Source organism: Monodelphis domestica, chromosome 2 (assembly GCF_027887165.1).
Source record: "Monodelphis domestica isolate mMonDom1 chromosome 2, mMonDom1.pri, whole genome shotgun sequence".
In the NCBI taxonomy this organism is placed as follows: domain Eukaryota; kingdom Metazoa; phylum Chordata; class Mammalia; order Didelphimorphia; family Didelphidae; genus Monodelphis; species Monodelphis domestica.
The window spans coordinates 64233886-64258269 of record NC_077228.1 but is presented as its reverse complement, the minus strand read 5'-3'; the positions used below and the strand labels follow the sequence as shown (position 1 = coordinate 64258269).

Genomic DNA, 24384 nt, shown 5'->3' with positions numbered 1-24384 from the left:
ACAATAATCACCTTTTCTAAGATCTGCTACTCTGCCTAGCTTTTCTGGCTTCCTTTAAGTCTCAACTAAGGTCCCATCTATTGCAAAAAGTCTTTGCTAGTTCTTCTTAATCTTAGTACCTCCCCTTTGAGACTACCTGCAATTTAGCCTCTATATTTTGTTTGTACATCGTTGTTTGCATGTTTTCTTCGCCATTAGACGATGTGCTCTCTGATAGCAGAAACTTTTGTTTTGGGGGGATCTTTTTGTCATCCCCAGCACTTAACTCTGTACCTGACACATAGTAGGCACTTACTAAATACTAGTTTTCTTACCAGAATCTGACCAGTTCATTTATCTTATATGTGATTGCTAATTTTAATGCATTTACCTCTCCCTAAAGTATTTCCATCTCAAGAAGGATCTTATTCCTACCAACCTTCCCTTGATTAAGGCAAAGGAACAAAGTTCTAGTTGTGAATTTTCAGGTATCCTTAACATCTGGGGGTGGCCCCTATGCCACCAACTCAAGTATAGGAGGGGCCAACATCTACTTTATAGGAGGTGATATGTAAAAAAAGAAAAGAAAATTATCTCAGGCAAGAAAAGGTAAGTACACAGAGGCATAGTCCAAACTCATTCTATGATCCCTTGGTATAAGTGGAATTTTGAACCTTTGGACTTCATCCCCCAGAAGTCCTTCACTGTTTCCCAGAATTCCTCTCCTCTCTCCACCACGTTGTGTGGTCATGTTTGTATTTAAGTTTGCTGTAACTCTTCCTTTGCTCTCTTTTCTTTCCGGAGCAAGTTGGGCTGTTTAGGTAGCTTTTACTCTAGTTGTTATTAGTAAACTTTATAAAATATAATACTTTGGTTATGATATATTAATTAAAAAAACCCACACCTCCTTAAAGTTTTCTTTCACTTTTTCTAAACAGCCTATTTACCAGAGTCCTTAGAGTACCAGCCCTTCTTTGTGTCTTCCTCTGGGATGATGATGTGCTTTATCCATACAGATATTTACTTGTTTTCACTCTGCCAAAAGAACTGCTAGTAATTTTTAAGTTGCCTGAATGATTCACCTGATTCCCTTAACTGAGGGTGTCCCCATGAGGGTGAGAAAAAACCCCCACATTATCTATTTTAATAACAACATCTTCTCTCTTGGTAATTTCATCAGTTCTCATAACTGCAATTACTATTTCTAAAAGCTGATCCCCAAATCTACAGATCTGACTCTAATCTCTCTCCTGATTCCCAGTATCCTAACCAACTGCCTGACATCTCCTGCAGTTGTTGACATCTCCAGAGTTGGCCTGCAGGAATCTCAAACTCAGTATGTCCAAAGTTTCATCTTCCACTAAGCCCACCAAACCCCCTCCAAACTTTCTTCTTTCTACTTGAGCAGTCACTATTCTTGCATTCAGGGAGATGTGCAAACATATAATCTTCCTCAACTTTTTCAGTCTTTCTTAAATGTCATATTTATTTGGGTGCCCCATCTTGTCAGTTCTCCCTTCACAACACTTCTTGTACCCATTCCTTACTCTCTACTTACTTGGTCATCTCTCTAATCCAGATCCTTATCATCTCTCATCTGGACTATTTCAATAACCTCCTAGTTGACCTTCCTCATTCATCTTTTCCTTCTCTAATCCACCCTTCACACAGCTCCCACAATAATCTTTCTAAAGCAGAAGTTCATCATGACATTCTTCTGTTTGAGAATCTTTGGTGGCTTCCTACCATTCCGAGGATAAAATACAAATAATTCAGCCTGGAATTTAAAGCCCTCCACAATTTGGCTCAACTACCTAGATTTCCAGGCTTATTGATAATTATTCCCCTTCTGGCTCTCTCCATTCTAGCTCAACTGGCCTACTTGTTTTTTTCTTAAGTCATCCTCTAATTCCTGCCTTCCTGCCTTTGCTTGAGCCAACTTGCAGTCTTGGAATGGACTCCCTTCTCACTTAGAGTAGAAGGCTTAACTTTCTCTAAGGCTAGATTAAAGGTACCTTGTACAGAAAACCTTTTTTTTTAAACCAAGGCCAAGTGGTTACTATTTTCTTTCCTCAAATTATTTTACTCTTAGAAGTTTGATTCCTCCCAGAAGTCATTAAGTAAGCAAGCATTTATTAATCACTTACTATACTCATTGAGGACAAAGACTTTCATTTTTTATATCTCCAGGACCTAAGGCAGTGCCCAGAACTTAAGAGATACTTTATAAATGCTTGGGGAATTGAATTGAATGGAAAGAGGGAGGAACCAACAAAGGAAATTCTATTCTGGATAGAACTGATTCTCATCAATAAGGATGAACTGGTTGCTAGGGTGGGTATGTTGGAAATCTTGGGAAGGGAGAGGAATGACCACTCCCTCTTTGGATTTGTATGCTGAGAAATACCAGATGCTATCTGGGGTGCACCCTAGGGTTTTTTTTTTTTAGTTTTAAAAATTGCTTTTAATTAAAACAGTTAGACAAACAGAACATAATTCCCAATAATCTGCTTTTGGGGAAAAGAACCCCCAAGTACAAAACAATCTTAAGAACACACAAACACACAAAGCAAAGCATGTGCCCATTTTATGATGTGGACAACAGATGACCAAAGGAAAAATCAGGCCCAGACCTAGTTCTAAGGGTTAAATAGAGACATCTGATTGATGGGGGAAGTAGGTGTTGGCAGGGTGGATAAGACACTGGATCTTGGCCCAAAACAGTTGAACTCTCAACTCCTCTCTCCTTGGTCAAGGCAGGACAGGATCTGGACAGATTTTTAAAGGCTTATGGAAAAGATAGGTAATATCTCATTCCTAGAATTGTATAGTAGAAGCCAGATCAAAAGGGATGGGAAGTCCTCTAGGATTAAATTCTAAGGATGCAACAAGAGACACTTCCAGTGATGAAGAATGAGACTTCTTTACAGCATCCTCTGGATGGACAAGAAACTCGTTGATCAATTTAGACTTCTAAAAGAGATATAAGGACAGCTAATGAAGAATAAATAAAAATATGAAATGATCCTATAAGCAGGGTATGTAAGCAGAGTCATGAGCCAGAAAATTTTGTTATACTTTAGGAAGAGACTTGGAGAAAGGCTAGGATCACTGCTCAAGGTAGAAGGGGTTGACAAGAAATCAGAACTACTCAAATCATGTTTTACTTCTATTTTCTCTACTAAAGCAGGTGGTATTTGGATGGGAATTGATAACAGAAATGATTAATTGGGAAGGGAAACCAAAAATAAGAAGGAAGTTTGCTGCCTTTATTGAGTTTAAGCCACCAGATCTCAATGATCTATTTCCAAGAACACTGAAAAAACTGGCACTTTGCATCTGCTAAGCCACTGCCTGTGATCTAGGAAATATTACGGAGAATGGGAGAAGAGCTGCAGAACTGATGAAGAGCAAAATTTGTCCCAATTCTTTAGAAAAGGAAAGATGAGTCATCTACAAAATATTATCCAATGAGCTTGACTTTGCTTACTTGCCAAAGTTCTAGAGTACATAATTAAAGGGATGGTTAGTAAAGAGGTTGCTGTTAAGAAAACACCATGAAAAGCAGGATAACTAGAATAGAGAGAATCACAAGGGGAACAATTGAAAATACATCTGGAAAAATGGGCAGTTTGTCAAGAAATATACATATATATTAAGCACCTACTATATGCCACAACTATTCTGTTCGTTTGAATATTAAATAATATTGAACATTTGAATAAATTTGAATTTATTATCTGGAAAAGGACAGTATTGCAAAGAGTCAACAGGTTTTCTTGCTAGGCTGACCTTCTCCCTCTTTTTTTGAAAGAGGATTGATGTGAAGCAAAATCTTCCTAAATATTTGAGTTGTACAAAAGCCAAATAGGCTACCTAGAGACCTAGTCCGTTTCTCTTCATTGGAGGTCTTGAAGCAAAGCCTAGATGACCACTTGCTATTTCTTCTTTTTCAGTTGATGCATAGAACCTTCTTAAAACTCATTGAAATCATGTCCAAATCTGAAAATCTGAGTTCTGATCTGTAAAATGTTAAAGCTTTTCAATTACTTACTGTAAGTTATCATCAGATTTTCTTTATCCCTTCAGATTCATTCTACTTTCTTTTCATGTGATCGATCATATTGTTTTCTCTGTTCTTCTGGTTTTACTTCCTTTCCTTTGAATTGTTTCATTTTTATTATTATTAATGATAATAAGATCATTAATATAAGTGTTAATAACTGAGATGGCTTGATATTAACATTGATTATAAATAATTGAGCCTTATTAATAATAATGTTAATATCTAGCATTTATATGTCACTTTAATGTTTGCAAAGAATTTTACAAATATTCTCTCATTTGATTGTCACAAAAACCTTGGGAAGTAGGTGCTATTATCTCCATTTAGAGATTAAGGTCTTCCCAATTTTCTTTGTGTTCCTCATGCTTTTCAGACTTTATTCCTTCACCTATCTATGGGTGGGATATCTATCTTTTTTTTTCCAAGGGGACCTGAGGCATCATTTATTGGAGATGATCACAAAAATGAGCCAGCTGAACAGGCTTTTCCCCATTGCGGTCCCCCTTCCCCACTCCCCCATGGTCTTCACTTCTTCCCTGAGCTCTAGTCTACCCCTGGGACTCAGGGCTGTATTATGTGTCTAATTCGGTGGTGAAAACCTCTTGTGCCATCAGGGCCATGAGGTAGGTGGCTCAGATCAAGCCTGGGCAGGGGAGGAACAGTGTCCAATTTTAAAGACCTGGACACCATGGCCCAATTTAGATACTTATCCCTCTATCAATTTTTCAACTGAAACATTTTCATGATAAAAAAAAAAGCAAATCTAGGGAAAAATGTCCTACTGACAGTAGATATGTAGTATTCTTATTTGATTTATAATAATATGCTGTATTATATAAATATATAATGTTATTTACAAATATAATTTCTATTTACATATTTAATGGATATTATGTAACACAAATATATTTATTTATAAGTATATGTTACTTATGTTAATATGTTATATAGGTGAAATATGGGGCAACTAGGTGATGCAGTGGATAGAGCGCTTGGCCTGGATAGAACTGAGTTCACATCTGGCCTCAGACACTTAATAGCTTTGTGATCCTGGGCAAGTCACTTAAACCTATTTGTCTCAGTTTCCTCATCTGTAAAATGAGCCAGAGAAAGAAATGGCAACCCACTCCAGTATCTTTGCTAATAAAATCCCAAATAAAGTGACAAAGAGTTGGATGTGACTGAAATGACTGAACAATAAAAATAGGCAAAATAAACACTGTGACTTCCATGTTATATTGAAGAATGAAATTTATAACACTGAATGATAACGTCTCAGAGTTACCTGCCATCTGTGCCATTCACCCTCATATTCAGGGTTGAGATACAAAGGGACTGAGAAAAGGTAGTAACGTATGCATGGACAGTTTATGCTATGTGGAGGTAGGATGGTGTAAACTACTGTTGGTTAATATTTATCAGATAGGGTTATGCTCTATTAGGAATAAAGAGTTAAAAAAGGATAATGACCCCAGGTTCATTCACTGAACAAAGGGCATGATCAGGATTCAAAATTCAACACACAAATAGTCTTGTATTTAAAACACAGGGTGCTCCTGTAATGAAATACCTCTTCCCTTAGTTGTTGGTATATATTATATATTGTTATTGCTCAGTACATGATGGATGCGTGATATCATAGATATCCCATATAGGGGAGGAATCAGAATTGGATTTTCAGAGATTCTTTACATTAATTAATTGGATAGCTGGAATACACATGAATTCAGGGAGGTGTAACTTTGGATATGTGGAATTTTCTTTCCACCCTGCAAAAGACTGCTACTATGATGAGATCTGAGCCAGGGGTTAGACTTTTGCCAGGTGAGAGATATATAGAAATGAGACTTTGATAAGCAGGAAAAGTTAAAGATTAGGCTTAAAGATAACTATAAGATATTAAATTTAACCTTTTCAGGTTAAACATCCTTACATCCTTGAGCTACTACTCATAGAATATGATCCTGATGGCTCTCCTTTGACCATGCTCAGGTTCACGAGTGGTTATCTGAGAATGTGGCACCCAGAATTGAACAGGGTACTTGGGATGTGGCCTGACCAAGGAAGAGAGCAATAGAACCATTATTTCCCTCATTCTGCACTCTATCTCTTTCCTAATGTAGCCTAAGAGTGTATGGGCTTTTTACTTTGATTGGTTGATTGTCAGGATTTTGAATTGGAAGAATCTTAAAGATTATCTTAGTTTGAGCCTCCTTTTTTGTAATTTACTCCTCTATAATTCTTGTTGCTGTACTCTGGATGCTCTTAACACTTCAGGAACTATAATTCAATCATTTCCGTCATGTCCAATTCTTCATGACTCCATATGAGTTTGTTTTTTTTTTTACAAAGAAGCTAGAGTAGTCTGTCATTTCTTTCTCCAGCTTATTTTATAGGTGAGGAAACTGAGGCAAACAAGGTTAAGTGATCTACCCAGGTTCACATAGCTAGTACCTAAGGTTGAATTTGAACTTTGGTCTTCCTGACTTCAGGCCTGACACTGAATTCACCGAGACACCTAGCTGCCTCATTACGAATGGGGAGGTGAAAAGGAATAAGCATTTATAATAACTATGTGCCTAAGACTGTACTAAGCATCTTATAATATTCTTTAATTTATCCTTATAATAATCCTGGAAGGTAGGTGCTATGGGCATGGTACTGTACCACAAACCAATAGAAATCTTGGAAGGAACGTGGAGAGAAAGGAGTACGTACAGATTTGTGTATGTTTCTTTCTCAGTAGAAATAAAAGCTCCAATGAGATGAGATTCCCCTCACTAGACCTCTTAAGCTAGAGGCTTCCTGATAAGTTTTCATTATAATATTTTAGAAGTGGCTACTATTTCAGGTAGAGGTTGAACAATATGTGACCCTCTAAAGTTACTCTATGAATCTATTATTCAATAGAAGTGGAAGAGAACTAAACTGACAACCCATCCCCATCCTTCCTCTCCCCTGATAAACTCATCCCCCCCCCAATATTCTCTCTTCTTTTGATTTTGGCATCTAGATTTTAAGATAGGTCAATTTTTCAAGATAAACCTATAGCCACAATATTTTTCCATACATCTTCCTATCTGATGCCTAAATGTATGAATCAGAATGCAGTGTATCAATTCGGAATTTTCAAATATCTATTTTTAACCTCAAACCAACGCAGAATGCAGACCACTTAAATTTTCCCCTTTTAATACAGAGTTTTGATGCCATTCATACTACCCAAGTATATGGAAAGAGCCAGAAATTACATGTTATGGAAGCCACAAACACAAGCTTGGACAGACTTCAGACAATAATGGAGGATAGAAAGGGCTGGGGACTATGAAGGGTTGGACATGGTTGAATGACTGAACAGCAATGACAAAAGCCATAAATCTAAGAAATGTAAACTCTTCATCCGAAGGTCATTTGAACCCATCCTATACTGGTTTAGGCTATAGAGCCTCTGGGTTTTGAATTCTCCCTTAGCCACTAGCTGCGTAACCTTAGGCAAGTCATTCAACCTCTAGAAGAAACATGCAGTTGATCTGTAGAGTGAGGATAACAATAGCAGGAACATCATAGGTTTGTTGTTTGTTGTATATAACCAGACACAGTAAAAGTATAACCTCTGACGATTCCAATTACATCATTATGCCTAATTGTGTGGGTGCTGGGTCATACCCTCAACTTTTTTCAAAACATTCAGTGACATAAATGACACAATTTCTGAATCACTGAATGGACTTTAAGCATGTAACTAGATTTTTGAAAAGGAAAAGGGTTTAGAGAAGAGGGAATGTACTTTGTACAGCCAGACGTTGCAGAAAGACATTTCTTTTTTTTTTTAATGTGTCCTCACACAAAATCCATTTGTGCCATTTCTCCCCACAAATATGAATCTTAAGTATCTTTTGGCAATTTTAGAAGCATATCATGACAACAGTAAACAGAATACAAGGCAAAGCGTGGAGTCATGCAGCAAGTCAAGGAAGTAAATAAATATAAAATCAAGGGTTATCTTTCCAGAGAGATTTCATCCAAGTAAGGATTAGCACAAGGGCCTATTGTGCTTAAAGCAAAGTAAGATTTTCTGTTATCTTTAAGGTCATTGCTTTTTTGTTTTCAGTTTGGAGAACTCATTTCTTTTTAGTGATTATAAAACCAAATGAAACCAAAGTGTCACAAACCCCCAAATCCCTTTCATAAATCAATTCCCTTTAATCAAATAATATTTATTAAGCCCCTTCCTAATCCAATCTATCCATATACCACCCAGACATGCCTATGCTTAGATTGTAAAATCTAGAGATTGTGCTGCTTTGGAAATTAAATGAGTCTACATAAAGATCTAGCTGCAAAGACAAATGAATAAAACACCGAAAAAATGATCAGACCAGCATTTGCCAAAAACTGTTCATCTGTCTAACTAGTAGTGGTGTGAACAGACATCACTCAAGGCAAGCAAACAATATTGATCCCTTTGAGAACTCTTCCCCCTCTGCTATTGTTTCAGGATTGTAAGTGAACACGCAAATCATTTTTGAGTGTGTAATACATTTGGCTAGGCTAAATTCACTCCTTTCAGAGTTATTCTGGAGACAAATAAAATACATTCGAGGTAAAACAAAAAGAGTTGCTCAGAAACAACTATGTTGCCAAAAAAGTTAAGTTTTAAGACTCTAGGCTTAAAGGTTAGGATTGTCAGACATGCCCAGAGTCACACATCTAGAAAGTACCGGAGGCAGGATTTCAACCTGGACTTTCTCAACTACAACATGCACATGCTTACATATGTCTATGTACACACTTACATGTGTATATATAATATGACAGGCCATGTGCAGCGATGTTTCATTGTAAACAGATGTGGCACCATTAGACACTTTCAGTCACTCTTGTGTCCCATAAAATGCATAATGAATTGTTTCTGCCTATTTAGATTAATCTACTGCCCATCCTCCAAAAGATCTGCAAAGTGAAAAGCAGTAACCCAGGAGAAAAAAAATCTAATTAAAATCTCAAGGACATTTTTAGGTTCTTTCTTTCTTTTGGTCCATTAATCACCCATTTGTTTGCTGAACTTGGATAAATTTGACTTATGAAATCAAGAAATGGAAATAACACGTCACTTCCTATCTCCCCTGAAGCCAAAACCACAGCCACCATCACTAGGTAGTGCCTTTCCACCACAAATCATTTTACTTATTTTTTTAATTTCCCTTTTGTTACTTTGAATATATTTTATCACTTGCTTCTCACAGCAATCCTGGGAATTGGTTGATACGAGTATTATCAATGAAGAAACTGAGGATTCAAGATGAAGCACCTCCCTCAGGTCACATACTTAGTTAGCTGGAGAGCCAAGATTCCAACCTAGAACATCTGATTTCTAGGCCAGTGCTGTTTACTGGAATTTCCTGAGAGAATTCATTAATCCTTAGGAAACATTTCTCTGGTTGTTAAACACAAAGCCAAAGAAATGGGGATTAACTGTGAAAATAGGCAAGAAGGAAAAAAAATTAACCAAAGTACATGTTTGTGTTATCACAAAATGCAGTGCTATCCAGTTGAATTCTCAACCTGTAGCTTTGGGCTTTATAAATTTGAACCTGCTTTTGCCATCAATCTATAGCCAGTGAGTATTATTGAGCACTTTCTGTATACAAAGAAATTTCCTCATTGAATGTTCCCTATACCAATGAAATTCCAGATGCAGACCCATGATTCAACTTGTTCTTTTCAGATTTTATAAATATTAACCTGCTTTTGCCATCAATCTATTCCCAATGAGTATTATTGAGCACTTTCTGTATACAAAGAAATTTCCTCATTGAATGTTCCCTATACCAATGAAATTCCAGATGCAGACCCATGAGTCAACTTGTTCTTTTCTGATTTTATAAATATTAACCTGCTTTTGCCATCAATCTATTCCCAATGAGTATTATTGAGCACTTTCTGTATACAAAGAAATTTCCTCATTGAATGTTCCCTATACCAATGAAATTCCAGATGCAGACCCATGAGTCAACTTGTTCTTTTCTGATTTTATAAATATTAACCTGCTTTTGCCATCAATCTATTCCCAATGAGTATTATTGAGCACTTTCTGTATACAAAGAAATTTCCTCATTGAATGTTCCCTATACCAATGAAATTCCAGATGCAGACCCATGATTCAACTTGTTCTTTTCAGATTTTATAAATATTAACCTGCTTTTGCCATCAATCTATAGCCAGTGAGTATTATTGAGCACTTTCTGTATACAAAGAAATTTCCTCATTGAATGTTCCCTATACCAATGAAATTCCAGATGCAGACCCATGATTCAACTTGTTCTTTTCATATTTTATAGATATTAACCTGCTTTTGGTACCAACCTACTGCCTACAAGTACTGTGAAATACAAAAATATTTCTTCACTGAGGTTTCCTGATAGCAATGTAATACCAAATCCAGCACCTGGTTTTCAGTTTGCATAAATGAACCTCCCAGGGTGACTGATCTGCAAATTTCCATCTTAGAAAATTATTTGGAACACTCAGGTGTCAAGCACTTTGCCCAGAGTCATATAGCCAATATGTGTCAGAGGTAGGACTGGAATCCTTGTCATTTTGACTCATAGGCTGGCCCTTTATCCATCATTTCCTCAATGGGACTCCCTGTACCAGTGAAATAAAAGATCTAGACCTTACAGGAAGAAACCTTCCAGTGAAGAAACCCCCAGTACAACTAGTCTGAAAATTATGGTCTTTGAAAGTTACCTGGAATAGGGATGACTAGGTGGCTTGATTGATTGAGAGTCAAGCTTAGAGATGGAAGGCCCTAGGTTCAAATCTGACCTCAGACACTTGATTCTTTTTTTTACCTTTATCGTCAGTATTAGAATCAATACTGCATATTGGTTTCAAGGCAGAAGAACAGTAAGGGCTAGGCCAGAGGGGTTAAATGATTTTCCCAGAGACACAGAGCTAGGAAATGTCTGAGGTCATATTTGAACCCAGGGCCTCCTTTCTCCACACTTGGCTCTCAATCCACTGAGTCATCTAGCTACCCCATCCCATTTTGATTCTAAGGTGGTAAGTTAGGAGGGAGGGAGGGAGAGAGAGAGAGAGAGAGAGAGAGAGAGAGAGAGAGAGAGAGAGAGAGAGAGAGAGAGAGAGAGATTGAGAGAGAGAGAGAGAGAGAGAGAGAGAGAGAGAGAGAGAGAGAGAGAGAGAGAGAGAGTTAGCTGTTGAGCTGTTGGAACACTGAGAGTTCTATCTCTGCCTCTGGCACATAAATTACTTGAAATCTCAATCTCAGGCACTGGGGATAAAAAGTCATGCCTTCCTCTGTAAATTAAAAAAAAAAAACAAACCTCCCCATGGAGCAGTGGATAGAATCTTGGGACTTGGGTCAAGGATATTCTAGATCATAACCCTCCTTCAGAATGCTACTAGCTGTGTGACCTTTTATACCTCTCTGTCTCAGTTTCTTCATATGTGTAAAAGTGTGATACTATAAGCATCTATCTCAGACTGTGGTAAGGGTCAAATGCAAAACTAACTATGCTAAAATACTTAATAAATGCTACCTATTTTTATTGTTTTACAATATAACAATAAATTATTAATAATGTGAATTCTATTGTGGGTCTACAATGGAAAAACTAAGTACATAGACTAGTTTGAGAAGAGAAAGAGCCTTAATTGTAAAGGAAATCATGAAAGCTGCCTCCCAAAGCAAAGGGAGATCTTCCCACTTTTATCCTCTAAATTCTTCAGTAAATCTTTAACAGTAGGAACGAGGAACAGTGTAAAGTCCACCACCACCACCTTACTTCAATGGCTTTGAAGTAAAGAGTTGAGGGCAAACAGTTCAGAAATTTTAGGGTAACCAAGCTTTGTTCAAGATTACCATAATACAACAGTGGTTCCTCAAGTTCTAATGAAGGTACTGGGTCAGATGGGAGGAAGCTGACATTTCTTATCAGGCACTATTTGCTCTTTCCTAGCTGAATTGTGCAAGTTCCCAGAGGTGGTGTTTCCTGTTTATCAGAGGACACTCCCACCATCTCCCTTCCTTAATTCTTTTCAGATAGCAATAGCTTTTTGACTCTTAGGAAGTTTTTAAAGCATCTAACATTCTCTAAATCCAGATAATTTAAAAAATGTATTCCACAGACTTACATTTGTAAAGGTTTTAAGGGGAATCTGATCTAGTAGAAAGACCCCTGGACTAATCAACAAAAGACAGGAATCAGAGAATGAGTGTTGACTCTGACACTATAATATTTATAATATAGCTAATAATGTTTTATTGATACATTCAGTTAATGATAGTATTATAGATCTAGAACTGGAAGGGATCTCAAGGGAATATCTAGTTCAACCCCCCTGATCTTACATATGAGGAAACTGAGGCCATCTGAGGTCAAAGTGCCAAAATCACAGAGGCAGTAATTTAGATTTGAACTGAGATCCTCGAATTCCAGAGCTCAGTTAACTTTTCCCTGTACAATACTGCTTACAACAATCATTTCCAGATAGAGCACTCTCTTACCTGGAATTGAACCTTTCTTTGTAACAAAGAGAAACAGCTAAGCAAACAAGTGATCTAATGACTGAATCTGACATTGTATTCAACATTCTGTCCCATAATCTCCCACCTTGCTTTTGAGAGGAGGAACATGTGTGTTTGTTATTTAGTTTCTGTACCATGATTGATTATTTCAATTACTCAGAATTTCCTTTAGTTTTCATTACTCTCATTCTTATAAATTCTGTCCTTCTAAATCTAGCTAGAATGCATTACCTCCTTTTCATTGCCTTTTGAAAACCTTCCCTTTGAAATTTCTCCCTTCAAGAACAATGTCACTAAGCCCTTTCATGGATTCAATTCAACTGACATTTTTATGAAAAAGCCTGTCTGGAATTATTCTGATCATATTCTATGCTGTGTTTTTATTTGTACACACATTTGATAAAGCATTCCCCCCTCTTAATGTGTTTTACTTATTTCATTAGATATTTCCCAATTATACACAAAATATTCTTAATATTCATTCTTAAAATTTTTTAATTCCAAATTCTCTCCCTACTTCTACTCTCCCTACTCCTTTTCTCCTGCTTGAAAAGGCAAGGAATTTTATATAAGTCATAGATGTGACAATGTTGCATGCTATGTTGCAAAAGATGCCAAAGATAAAGAAAAATACAAAAAAAAGGAAGTTTAAAGAGAATACTTCAATCTGCACTCAGAGTTCATCAGTTCTCTCTCTAGAGGTAGATAGCACTTTTTTTAATCAGAGGTCCTTTGGCATTGTTTTAGATCATTGGTTTGCTCAAAGCAGCTAAGTCTTTCCCAGTTAACCATCCTTACAATATTGCAGTTACTTTGTAAAATGTTCTCTTGGTTCTTCTCACTTCACTTTGCTTCAGTTCATATAAATCTTCCCAGGTTTTTCTGAAACTATCTTGCTTGTTACTTTTTTATAGCATAATAAAATTCCATCACAATCTTATACCACAACCTGTTTAGTTGTTCCAGCTTTCATGCTCTATTTTTATTCCAAGTTTATAATGAAGGTAACTGAAGCTCAGAGACACAAAAAGGTTCAAAGACTTTCCTGTGGTCATTAGTGAGGGACAGAGTTGAAACTAGACAAGTTTTCTGTTTGCAAGACAAGTCTTCTTTCTTTCCACCTCACTACACCTTTCTTTCAAGCAATTAAACCCATCAAAGAGAGATATAATCCTTGTGTCTGTATCTCCAGGTGCCTTTTATGCAGACCAAACATCCCCTGTAGAGAAAATGGATGATGCTGTCTTTCCCGGTCAGAAATATACCTACACATGGCAGATCACTGAAGACAGTGGGCCCACGGATGATGATCCACCTTGCCTCACATACATCTATTACTCCTATGAAAACTTAGTACTGGATTTCAACTCGGGCCTTGTTGGACCTTTGTTTGTCTGTAAGAAAGGTAAGGGAAGGTCAAATGAAAGAAGGGGGAACATAAAATTGGATAGTAGCAGGAAGTTTCCTATCATTTCTGTACTCTCTTTATGTAGTGACTATAAGGAGTTGAGAATTATACCATTGCTAGGCATGGAAAGAGGAATCATTTGAAACTTTAGTATTTCAGGTTCCCCTCTGAAATAGTCTATTCTTTTTTTTCTTCTCCCGAATCTCTAAAAACAATACCCTGCCTCTCTCTTTCATTATCCCCCATTCCAGAAAAAGTCACTCCAAAATGAGGCATCTAGGTGATATAGTGGACAAAATGCTAAGTCTGGAGTCAGGAATACCTGACTTCAAATCCAACACCAGACACTTGTAGCTATGTGACCTTGGACAAGCTACTTAAGCTCCTTTTGCCTCAATTTCCTCATCAGAAATATGGGGATAATAATAGAATCTACTTCCCAGGTTTATTGTAAGGACCAAGAGAAATAATATCTATAATGTGCCTTGCATAGTGGCTGGCATATAGTGGGTGCTTAATAAATGTTCCTTTCCATATTTCAATGACACAAGGAGCCCTTAATGGTTTAGAAATTAGAAATCCTCAGGGCAGCTAGGTGGCTCAATGGGTTGAGAATCAGGTCTAGAGATTGGAGGTCCTGGGTTCAAATGTGGCCTCAGACACTTCCTAGTGGTGTGATCCTGGGCAAGTCACTTAATCCTATGGGGATAGCTGGGTAGCTCAGTGGATTGAGAGCTAGCCCTAGAGATGGGAGGTCCTAGGTTCAAATCTGACCTCAGACACTTCCCAGCTGTGTGACCCTGAGCAAGTCACTTGACCCCCATTGCCTAGCCCTTACCACTCTTCTGCCTTGGAGCCAATATACAGTATTAACTCCAGGACGGAAGGTAAGGGTTTAAAAAAAATTAGAAATCCTCCTTTAAAGTGTGGCACTATGTGATATATAGTCAGCCTCTTTGAAAGAGGTCTCCTCCATGCTTCATTTGAAAAGCTCCTGATAGTACTTTGCTATTTCCTTCTCTAGCTCATTTTGCAGATGAAGAAACTGGGTTAAACAAGGTTAAATAACTTACCTAGGTCATCACAGTTAGTGAGTCTGAGTCTGAGGCTTGATTTGAACTCAGAAAGATGTCTTCCTAACTCCAGGACTGACACTCTGTCCACTGCTCCAGCTGGTTTTCATAATACACCAGCTCTCGGCTCATTTGTTCATTTAGCATCCATTTATCAAGCTCTGTACTAAGGGCTGGGCCAAAAACCATCCTTGCTTTTGAGAAATGTACATTCTATGTACACAGATAAGTGACTACAAGATAATCTGAGATGTGAGAAAACACTAACAAATGGGAGGCTCAGAAAATGCTTCCAGAATAATGTTACTCTGAACCTTTGAAGGAGATGATTCTAAGAGGTAAACATGAGGACGATGTTCATTCTAGTCATAGACACATATTATACTATATGTGATACACATATTTGCATATGTGTGTCCATGCATGCACAAATACATACATACATGATAATAATGCCTGATTATATAAAATTTAAGTTTTTGCACAAACAAAACCAATGTAACTATAATTAGAAGGGAAACAGATAACTGGGGAAAAGAAGGGGAAAATTACACTAAGTTTTTCTGCTAAGGGTTTTGAGCTTTTTTGTTTTCTTTTTTTCTTTTTTTTTTGAGCTTTTTGATAACAGAGATTATTTTATTTTTATATTTGTATCTCTGTACTTTGCACATATTGGGTGGGGGGAGGAAGGATAAGCATTCATATAGCACCTACTATGTGCCAAGAACTATGCTAAATGCTTTACAAATGTTATCTCATAACCAACCTGGCAGGTAGTTGCTATCATTATTCCTGTTTTATAGATGAGAAAATTGAGACAAACTGAGGTTGAGTGACAAAACTAAGTGCTTAATAAGTGCTTTATTCATTTCCAAGATATTAAAACCACTCCCCAATTAATATATGGTCCAAGGATATGAATAGATTTCATAGTTTTCAAAGAAACTGTACTATTAACAACCCTTGAAAAATATTCTCCAAATCACTAATAATTTGATAAATGACAATTAAAGGAAATCTGACATTTAACTACAATGATCAGGTTATTTAAGCTGACAAAAATAAAAAAATGAACATGTTAAAGAAGTTATGGGAAACAGGCACATTGAAGAACAGTTAGCCAAGCTGTTAATTGGTTTAGCCCTTTGACAAAGAAATTTGGATTTATGCTCCAAAAGTTACTCAACTGTGCAAACTCTTTTACCCAGCAATACCATTATTATTAGGCCTATAACTCATGGAGATCAAAGAAAGAACAAAAACACCTTTTTCTACACAAAAATATTTATAGCAGTTCTTTTTGTGGTGACAAAGAACTAAAAACTAAGGGGATTTAGGAAATGACACAAAGTATATGAATGTAATAAAACATGTGTAATAAGAAATAATGAAAGAAATAGGTTCAGAGAAAACTGAGAAGACTTGTATGAAATGATGTAGAATGAAGTAAGCAAAACCAAAAGAACAAGACTGATCAATGACATGACAAACCACAATTCCATAGCATTCATGATTAGGTACAGAGGTGAAAAGACTTGGACTGCAGAGAGAGAGACATACAGTTTTTGGAGATGGTCAATGAAGGAATTTGTTTTGACTATTTATGTTTATTAAAAGGGTTTTATTTTTTCTCCAATGAGGAAAGAAGGAGGAAAATTTTAAATTGACAAAATAATATTAAGTTAAAAATGAAAATTAATAAATATTTTTAAGCCCTCACTATGTGCCAGGCATAGTGCTAAGCCCTGGAGATACAAAAAGAGGCAAAAGCAATCCCTACCCCCTAGGAACTTACAGTCTAATGAGGAAATAACATGCAAACGGTGGAGACATAAAAAATTAATATCACCCCTGATTTCTACTGTACTGATTTTACAACATAATTGATTTCATGCTGTCTTGATTTTTATAACTATAATAGAATCTACCTGAACTTACCATGTTTAAAAAATGAAGTCTTTTCCTAGGCCAAATGAATTTAAAGGTGTGATTGAAAGGGAATGCTGTTATCACTCTGGCAGCTAGCTGCTGGAGCATCTGCTTGTTGTTTATAAAACCCCAACCAACTCAATCTGGTGCCGTCCCCTCAAAAGACAAATCTTCTGACCATATGTCTCCTTGTGCAATTAGGAGAGGTTTGGCATATCCCTTTGTTGGAGATCAAACCAGGTTGTTCTGGTCTCCTAGCCAAGATCACAAGAGGCAGATGAGTTCCACAAAACAATTAGCATTCCTTAATTGTCAGAGTAGGATATGATCAGTCACAACTGAATGTCAAAGCCATTTCCCCAACTATAACCAATTGTAAAGTTCCCCAACTGTCCAGACCCTCTCTTTGCCTGCGTGTCAATAAAAAGAATTTCTCTTTCTCATGGGAGGCACTGGTCTTATAATTTTGAGGTGGCTGGTCTGACCCACTTAGTTAACAATTATATGCATCACTATTAATTAGCTGATTTTGCTCAGAGAACGTACCTCAATTTACTATATTGCAACTTACTTGCTACAAAGCAAGCTATAGACAGGATGAATAAGGAATAAAACTAAAGGAGGAAAAGCACAGGAATTAAGCAGGTTGGGAAAGCTTTTTGCAAAGAGTGGGATTTTAGTTGGAACTTAAAGGAAGCCAGGGAGGTTGGCAATCAGGGTAGAGGAAGGAGAGTGGCATTAGAGACAATATTTCAGGACCCAAGAAATAGAGTGTCTTGCCCAAAAGTATGTTACAAGGAGAGCAAGCAATAAATGCCTTCCTTGCATATATTAGCTACCCAATATATGTTTGCTGTGTTATATTTTCATTAATCAGGAACATCAAAGTGCTATAAGTTGCCACATTAATTTAAGATATTTTTATTTTATCAAGACTTCAAGGTACTAACATGTTGCTATCTGCATAGTTAGAAGGAACATCCCAAACAACAAGTCACCATGGAAAGTTAATAATAATTTGTACCTCTTTTCAACCTCCAAAACAACTTTTTGGTTTCTTAATTTTTTTTAACTTTTTGATTTTAAAGCTAAAATAAAAACATTTGATTTTAGGGCTGAAGCTTGAATTGTATCTTCCTCCAGGCTGATGCCTTGGGTGGAGTCCTCCATCCTTTTGTGTTGAGTAAGGATGGACAGTCTGGATACAAGTTCTTTGTTTTGGCTGTAAAAAAAGATTTTCTTAGGTAATGAAGTCAATCACCTAGCCACCCTCCTGGGACAAACTGCGCCACATGGGGGAAAATAACATGCCCGGTGTGCAGCCATTCTAAATGTTACGTGATTATTCCTGTTGAAGACCTGCCTTTTGTCCTGATTGAGGTCTGAGTTCTCCAGTCAGGGAGGCTAAAGAAAGACACATCATGAAGAGCATAAATTGACAGAGGGGCAGGAAGTTGATCCTTTTTCCTGGAACCAGGGACGCAGGAGGACACATAGTCTGGCTCAGGGCTAGCTCAGTCTACTCCCAGGTGGCTGGCCACATGGCATGAGCTTTTCTCTCTCCCTTTCTCTGGCCTGCATTTTGTTATTTAATAAATACTTAAAAAATTAAAATGTGTCCTCCAGAGGATTTTAATTGTAACAGTCACAAAGCCATTTGAGTGTCTGTGAATATGCCTAAGCAAACAACACTGTCCTATGTACTACAATCCTAAATTCATTAGATTTGAAGTTGGATGGCAGAAAACAAGATACATTTGTATATACCTATTTATCCCTTTAGAATATAAGCTCTTTGGGGATAGGAGTTGTTCTGCCCCTTTCTTTGCCTGGCACATATTAGACACTTAATAAATGCTTATGGCTTGAGTGGTTGGAGATAATTGATGTGGAAAAACCACTAAATCTGTGTCCAGAGGAACTTAGTTCAAATCTTGGCTGTTACTACCAGGATGACCTTTAGCAAGATATCGATCTCAATGAGTTCCCATTTCTGGTCTATAAAACGAGGAAATTGCTTTGGTTAATTTCAATTCTCCCTTCCTGCTTTACTTCTACAATCCCATAAATGTAATGCTATGTGTTTGTAGGTGTACATAAATATAAAATGATACTGATGTACTCAAATGTATCTTTGATTTCATCATTAGACATGTTCCCTTCCCCTCAACCCATCTCTTCCTCTCTCTAATGAAAAAGGTTCATGTCTTCCCATAAGTTTGCTAAAGGGGATCCTCTCAATATTTTGGAGACCTTCCTCAAATTCTCCTGATGTCCCAAGAATATCAGTGGACTACACTGGCTGCCCAGCTATTATTTTTCACCATGTGACTATCCATTTGACCCTTCCTTGAAGGCATTTTTAACTCCTTTTATTTTTATTATTAACAACAACAACAATAATAATCATAACTATCATTTATGTAGTACACTAAAGTTTGCAAAACACTTTACAAATATTATCTCATTTAAGGCAGAGAGTAGATAAGTGATTTTCCAGGGTCACAAAAACTAGTAAGTATCTGAGGCTGGATTTGAGTTCAAATCTTGCTGATTCCAAATCTAATGCACTGCCTATTGCACCACCTAGCTGCCTCTGTTCTTCATATTTTCTCATTAATTATAGAGTGACCTGAGTGCAAATCTCACCTCTGGGGTTTACTCCCTATGTGACCTTAATCAAGTCTCTTACCCTTCCATCCTCAATTTCCTCATTTGTAGATGAAGGACATTTGGACTATATACTAGCCTTCTAAGTTTCCTTTCAGCTCTAAGTCTATGATCCTATGATAGGTGGCATCTATTGTTGATTACTTACAATCACCAAGCCCCTTTCCATTGCCATCTATGGGACACTACATACCTTTCTTCAGAATCTGTTGGGTTTCTCATCTCCCAACCACACAGCAGCACTAGCCAAGTGATGAAGAAGTTCACCATGCCACCATTTTGTAAAATGCTACTTAATTTAAGCCCTTATTTTCTGAGATCTTTCCTATCTAAGAAGAGATCATACCAGCCATCTTGCAATAATTAATTTAGTTACTTTTCCTCTCAATAAAATTATTTAGAAATATTTGTTTCTTCTTCCTAGGCAGCCTGACTGAGGATGGGACTCAAAAGATGTTTGATCAGCAACATGTGCTAATGTTTGCTATATTTGATGAAAGCAAAAGCTGGCAACCATCTCCTTCCCTAATGTACACGGTCAACGGCTACGTGAATGGAACACTGCCAGGTAATGGGTGAGCTGAGCCTCTTACTGAGTGTCTTACTTATGCCTAAATTGATTTAACCTATGTTAAATTCTTTTTTTTTTAAACCCTTACCTTCCGTCCTGGAGCCAATACTATGTATTGCCTCCAAGGCAGAAGAGTGGTAAGGGCTAGGCAATGGGGGTCAAGTGACTTTCCCAGGGTCACACAGCTGGGAAGTGTCTGAGGCCAGATTTGAACCTAGGACCTCTCATCTCTAGGCCTGGTTCTCAATCCACTGAGCTACCCAGCTGCCTCTCTATGTTAAATTCTTAAGCCAATTACTATGAAAGGTAGCTTTAGTCATTGTTTCAGAGCATGATGAAATGGTGAAGTAATGGCCTTGGAATCAGGAAGATCTACATTTATATCCTGCCTCAGAAATTTACTGACTGTGAAACTTAAGTCACTTAACTACTCTTGGTCTTAAATTCTTCAGCTGTATAATGGGCTTAATAAAATCACTTACTCCAGTGAGCTGTCACAAGGATCAAATTAGATAACATATATAAAGTACTCTGCAAATCGTTATGTAAATATGTATTATTATAAGAAAGAGAAAAGCAAGGTGGTTCGTTGTGATGTTTCCCAACTCACATTAACCTGTAGCCCAGTACAACCTCTACCAGAACCAATCAGTCCTTTCAAGCCTTAGGCCTAAGCTCTTGGCATCTTAAAGGATGAGACCAGGATCCAAGGAGAAGAATAGAGTAGAACTCAGAGATAGACTCAATTTAAGTTTTAAGAAGTAAGATGGTTTAATGGCAAAACTTTGATGAACTAATTCAAATTTGTCTTGGATCAACAAATAAAAAAGTCTGGTGAGCCTGGTGGCCCAAATTCCTCTAGAAAGATAGATACTCACAGTGTCTTTGATTAACCTATGAACCATGCAACTTTCACTGCATAAGCAGAGCTTATTTAAAGTTTGTTAGGATTTTTGGAAAGAAGTGGAGGGGAGCTGTTTTTTAAAAATGTTTTCCTTTTAAATTAACATTACTCAATGTTCCAGAAATTAATATTACTCAGAGATTTTGATTTTATTCGGAGTCCAACAGATCAGTTGCCAATTTATACTGCTAGAGGGAATTTGCTCATCTTCATATATTGTTGTTCCATTGTGTCCAACTCTTGATGAGCCCATTTGGGGTTTTCTTGGCAAAGATACTGGAGTGGTTTGCCATTTCCTTTTCCAATTCATTTTACAGATGAGAAAAGTAAGGCAAATAGGGTTAAGTGACTTGCCTAGTCACACAGCTAGTAAGTGTCTAAGTCTGGATTTGAACTCAGGATGAAAAGTCCTCCTGACTTCAGGTCCTGTTCATCAGTCTATGAAATCACAGCCTTGGACAAATATATACCTCAAATGTGATGAATTTACTTAACTTGTACATATTGTCTCCAGCAGTGTAATGAAAGCTCCTCATGGTTAGGGACAGTTTCATTTTGATCTTTGTTTCCATAACACCTAATAGAGTTCCCAACACATCGTACATGCTTAATAAATGTTTGTCAAATTTAACACTGAGAATTGACAGCATATGAAAGGGTTTTAAATATATATATATTTATTTATTTTAAAATGTTCCCATGGTTACATAATTCATGTTCTCTCCCTCCCCTCTTCTTTCCCCTGTCCTGGAGCTGACTAGCAATTACACTGGGCTATACATGCATTAACACTTGATACTTATTTCTATGTTATTCATTTTTGTAACAGAGTAATCTTTTAAAACCAAAACCCCAAATCCTATAGTCATATAAACAAGTGATAAATGATATGTTTTTCTTCTGCATTTCTACTCCCATAGTTCTTTCTCTCTATGTGAATAGCATTCTTTCTCATAAGTCTCTTGTGATTATACTGGATCATTACATTGCTATTAGTAGAAAAGTCTATTACATTTGATCATCCCAAAATGTTTCAGTTATTGTGTATAATGTTCTCCTGGTTCTGCTCATTTCACTCCGCATCAGTTCATGGAGGTCTTTCCAATTCATATAGAAATCAAGCAGTTCATCATTCCTTCTGACACAATAGTATTCCATTACCATCATATACCACAATTTGTTCAGTTATTTCCCAATCAAGGGACACCCCTTCATTTTCTAAATTTTTGCCACCACCAAGGGCTTAGCTATGAATATTTTTGTATGACCATTTTTTATTATCTCTTTGTGGTACAAACCTAGTAGTAATATTACTGGATCAAAGGGCATGCATACTTTCAAAGCTCTTTGAGCATAATTCCAAATTGCCTTCTAGAATGTTTGGATCAATTCACAACTCCACCAGCAAAGCATTAGTGTCCCAATTTTGCCACATCCCTTCCAACATTTATTATTTTCCTTTACTGATAGGGGTAAGTACCTCAGAGTTATTCTTATTTGCATTTCTCTAATCAGGAGGGATTTAGAACACTTTTTCATGTTATTATTGATAGTTTTTATTTCTTTATCTGAAAACTGCTTATTCATATTTCTTGACCATTTGTTAATTGGGGAATGGCATATGAAAGGTTTGAGCCTAAATCTTGGCTCATTCCTTTCGGTTACTGTATGGTTTAGGCAAGTCGGGTTTGTTCACTTGTAAGAAAAGACTAATAATGTCAATTTTATTAAAGTAAAATAATTACTTTATTTATTTACTTTTTAAAGCCTTTGCCTTCTATTGTAATATCAATTCTAAGACAGAAGAGCAACACAGGCTAGGCAATTGGGGTTAAGTGACTTGCCCAAGGTTACATAGCTGGAAAGTATCTGAGGTCAGATTTGAATCCAGGTCCTCCTGACTCCAGCTGGCACTCTACCCACTGTGCTACCTTGATGCCCCCCAAAAAACTTATGAAGAGCCTACTATATGCTAAGTACAGTGCTAAGCATTAGGGAAGAGAAAAGGCAAAAGATAGTTCCTAGCTCATTCCAAAGGAGGTAACAATGTGTTAACAGCAAGCCAGTGAACATACCCAGCGTTGGAAGACAAGGGTTCTTATTTGGGGAAGAATAAGGAGATCAATGTCACTGGATCCCAAAGAATATGGTCAGGGGAGGGAGGTATAAGATGTAATCAGACTGAAAAGATGGAAGGGGTTAGGTAATGAAGGTCTAAATCTCTGAGGACTTTGTCTTTGATCCTGGAGGTGATAGGGAGCTCTGGGTAGAAGCAGTATATCATAGTAAATAGGATTCTGGGGTTCATATAAGAAAGACTTGGGTTTAAATTTCAGATCTAATATTCATTGGCTGTGTGACTGTGGTCAAGCCGTAGAAAGTCTATAAGATACAAGCAACACCTGAGGATCCATTTTTTTCAATCATTGACAGAATCTGTCTGCACTGATGGGAAACCATTGATCTTTCCTGAATTATGCAAGTTGGTTGTGGGGTTTGTAGTTTTTTTTTTAATGCCATTAGTTCACAACATTTGCTAAGCATTGGTGACAGGTAGATAGAAGGTTCTCTACATGGAAGGATGGAAGAGGAAAGAGAAGACCCTCATCATTTCACATTTATACTATTGCAATGCGCTTCTGGTTGGTCTTCCTATCTCTAGTGTCTCTCCTTTCTAATGTGTCCTCCAATCAGCTACCAAAGTGATATTCCTAAAGCTCAGTTCTTACCTCAATACTCCACTACTCAAAAACTCCAATGGTTCCCTATTACGTCCGGGATCAAATATAAAATAATTCTCTTTGGTTCTTAAAGCTGTTAGCCATTTCATTCCTTCCTGTCTTTCCAGATTATTACATCTCACTCTCCTCCATGGACTTTTACTCCAGGGACATTGATTTTTTGGGTTTTGTCAAACATGACACTTCATTTCTCTATTTCATGTCTTTGCTCTGGTTGTTCTTCATTCCTGCAATGTTCTTCCTCCATACTGCTCCCCTCACTTTGCTTCCCCTACTTCCTTTTAAGACTGTTCAAATCCCACCTTATGTAAGAAAGAAGCCAGTCCCAGCCCCATAACCACTACAAATGGCTTGTTTCTATTCCCTTCTACCCTGGTCTGTATATATTATATGCATGTTGTTTCCCCCATTAAAGGATGAGCTCCTTGAGAGCAGAGATTATTTTTGCCCTTCTTCCTGTCCCCAGGAACAATAAACACTTAATAAATGCTT

General features: G+C 37.2%; 1 protein-coding gene and 1 long non-coding RNA gene across 3 annotated transcripts in view; one reads left to right on the top strand and one right to left on the bottom strand.

Moving 5' to 3' along the window:
- Positions 1–24384, top strand: part of F5 (coagulation factor V) — a 95440-nt gene that overhangs the window by 12511 nt on the left and 58545 nt on the right. For both annotated transcript variants that reach the window (XM_007480742.3, XM_007480744.3), the window contains exons 4-5: positions 13789–14001; positions 20101–20244. In XM_007480742.3, the coding sequence (XP_007480804.2) occupies positions 13789–14001; positions 20101–20244 (357 nt within the window). The remainder of the gene's footprint in view (positions 1–13788; positions 14002–20100; positions 20245–24384) is intronic.
- Positions 1–24384, bottom strand: part of LOC103099658 (uncharacterized) — a 123367-nt gene that overhangs the window by 58585 nt on the left and 40398 nt on the right. The window lies entirely within an intron of this gene.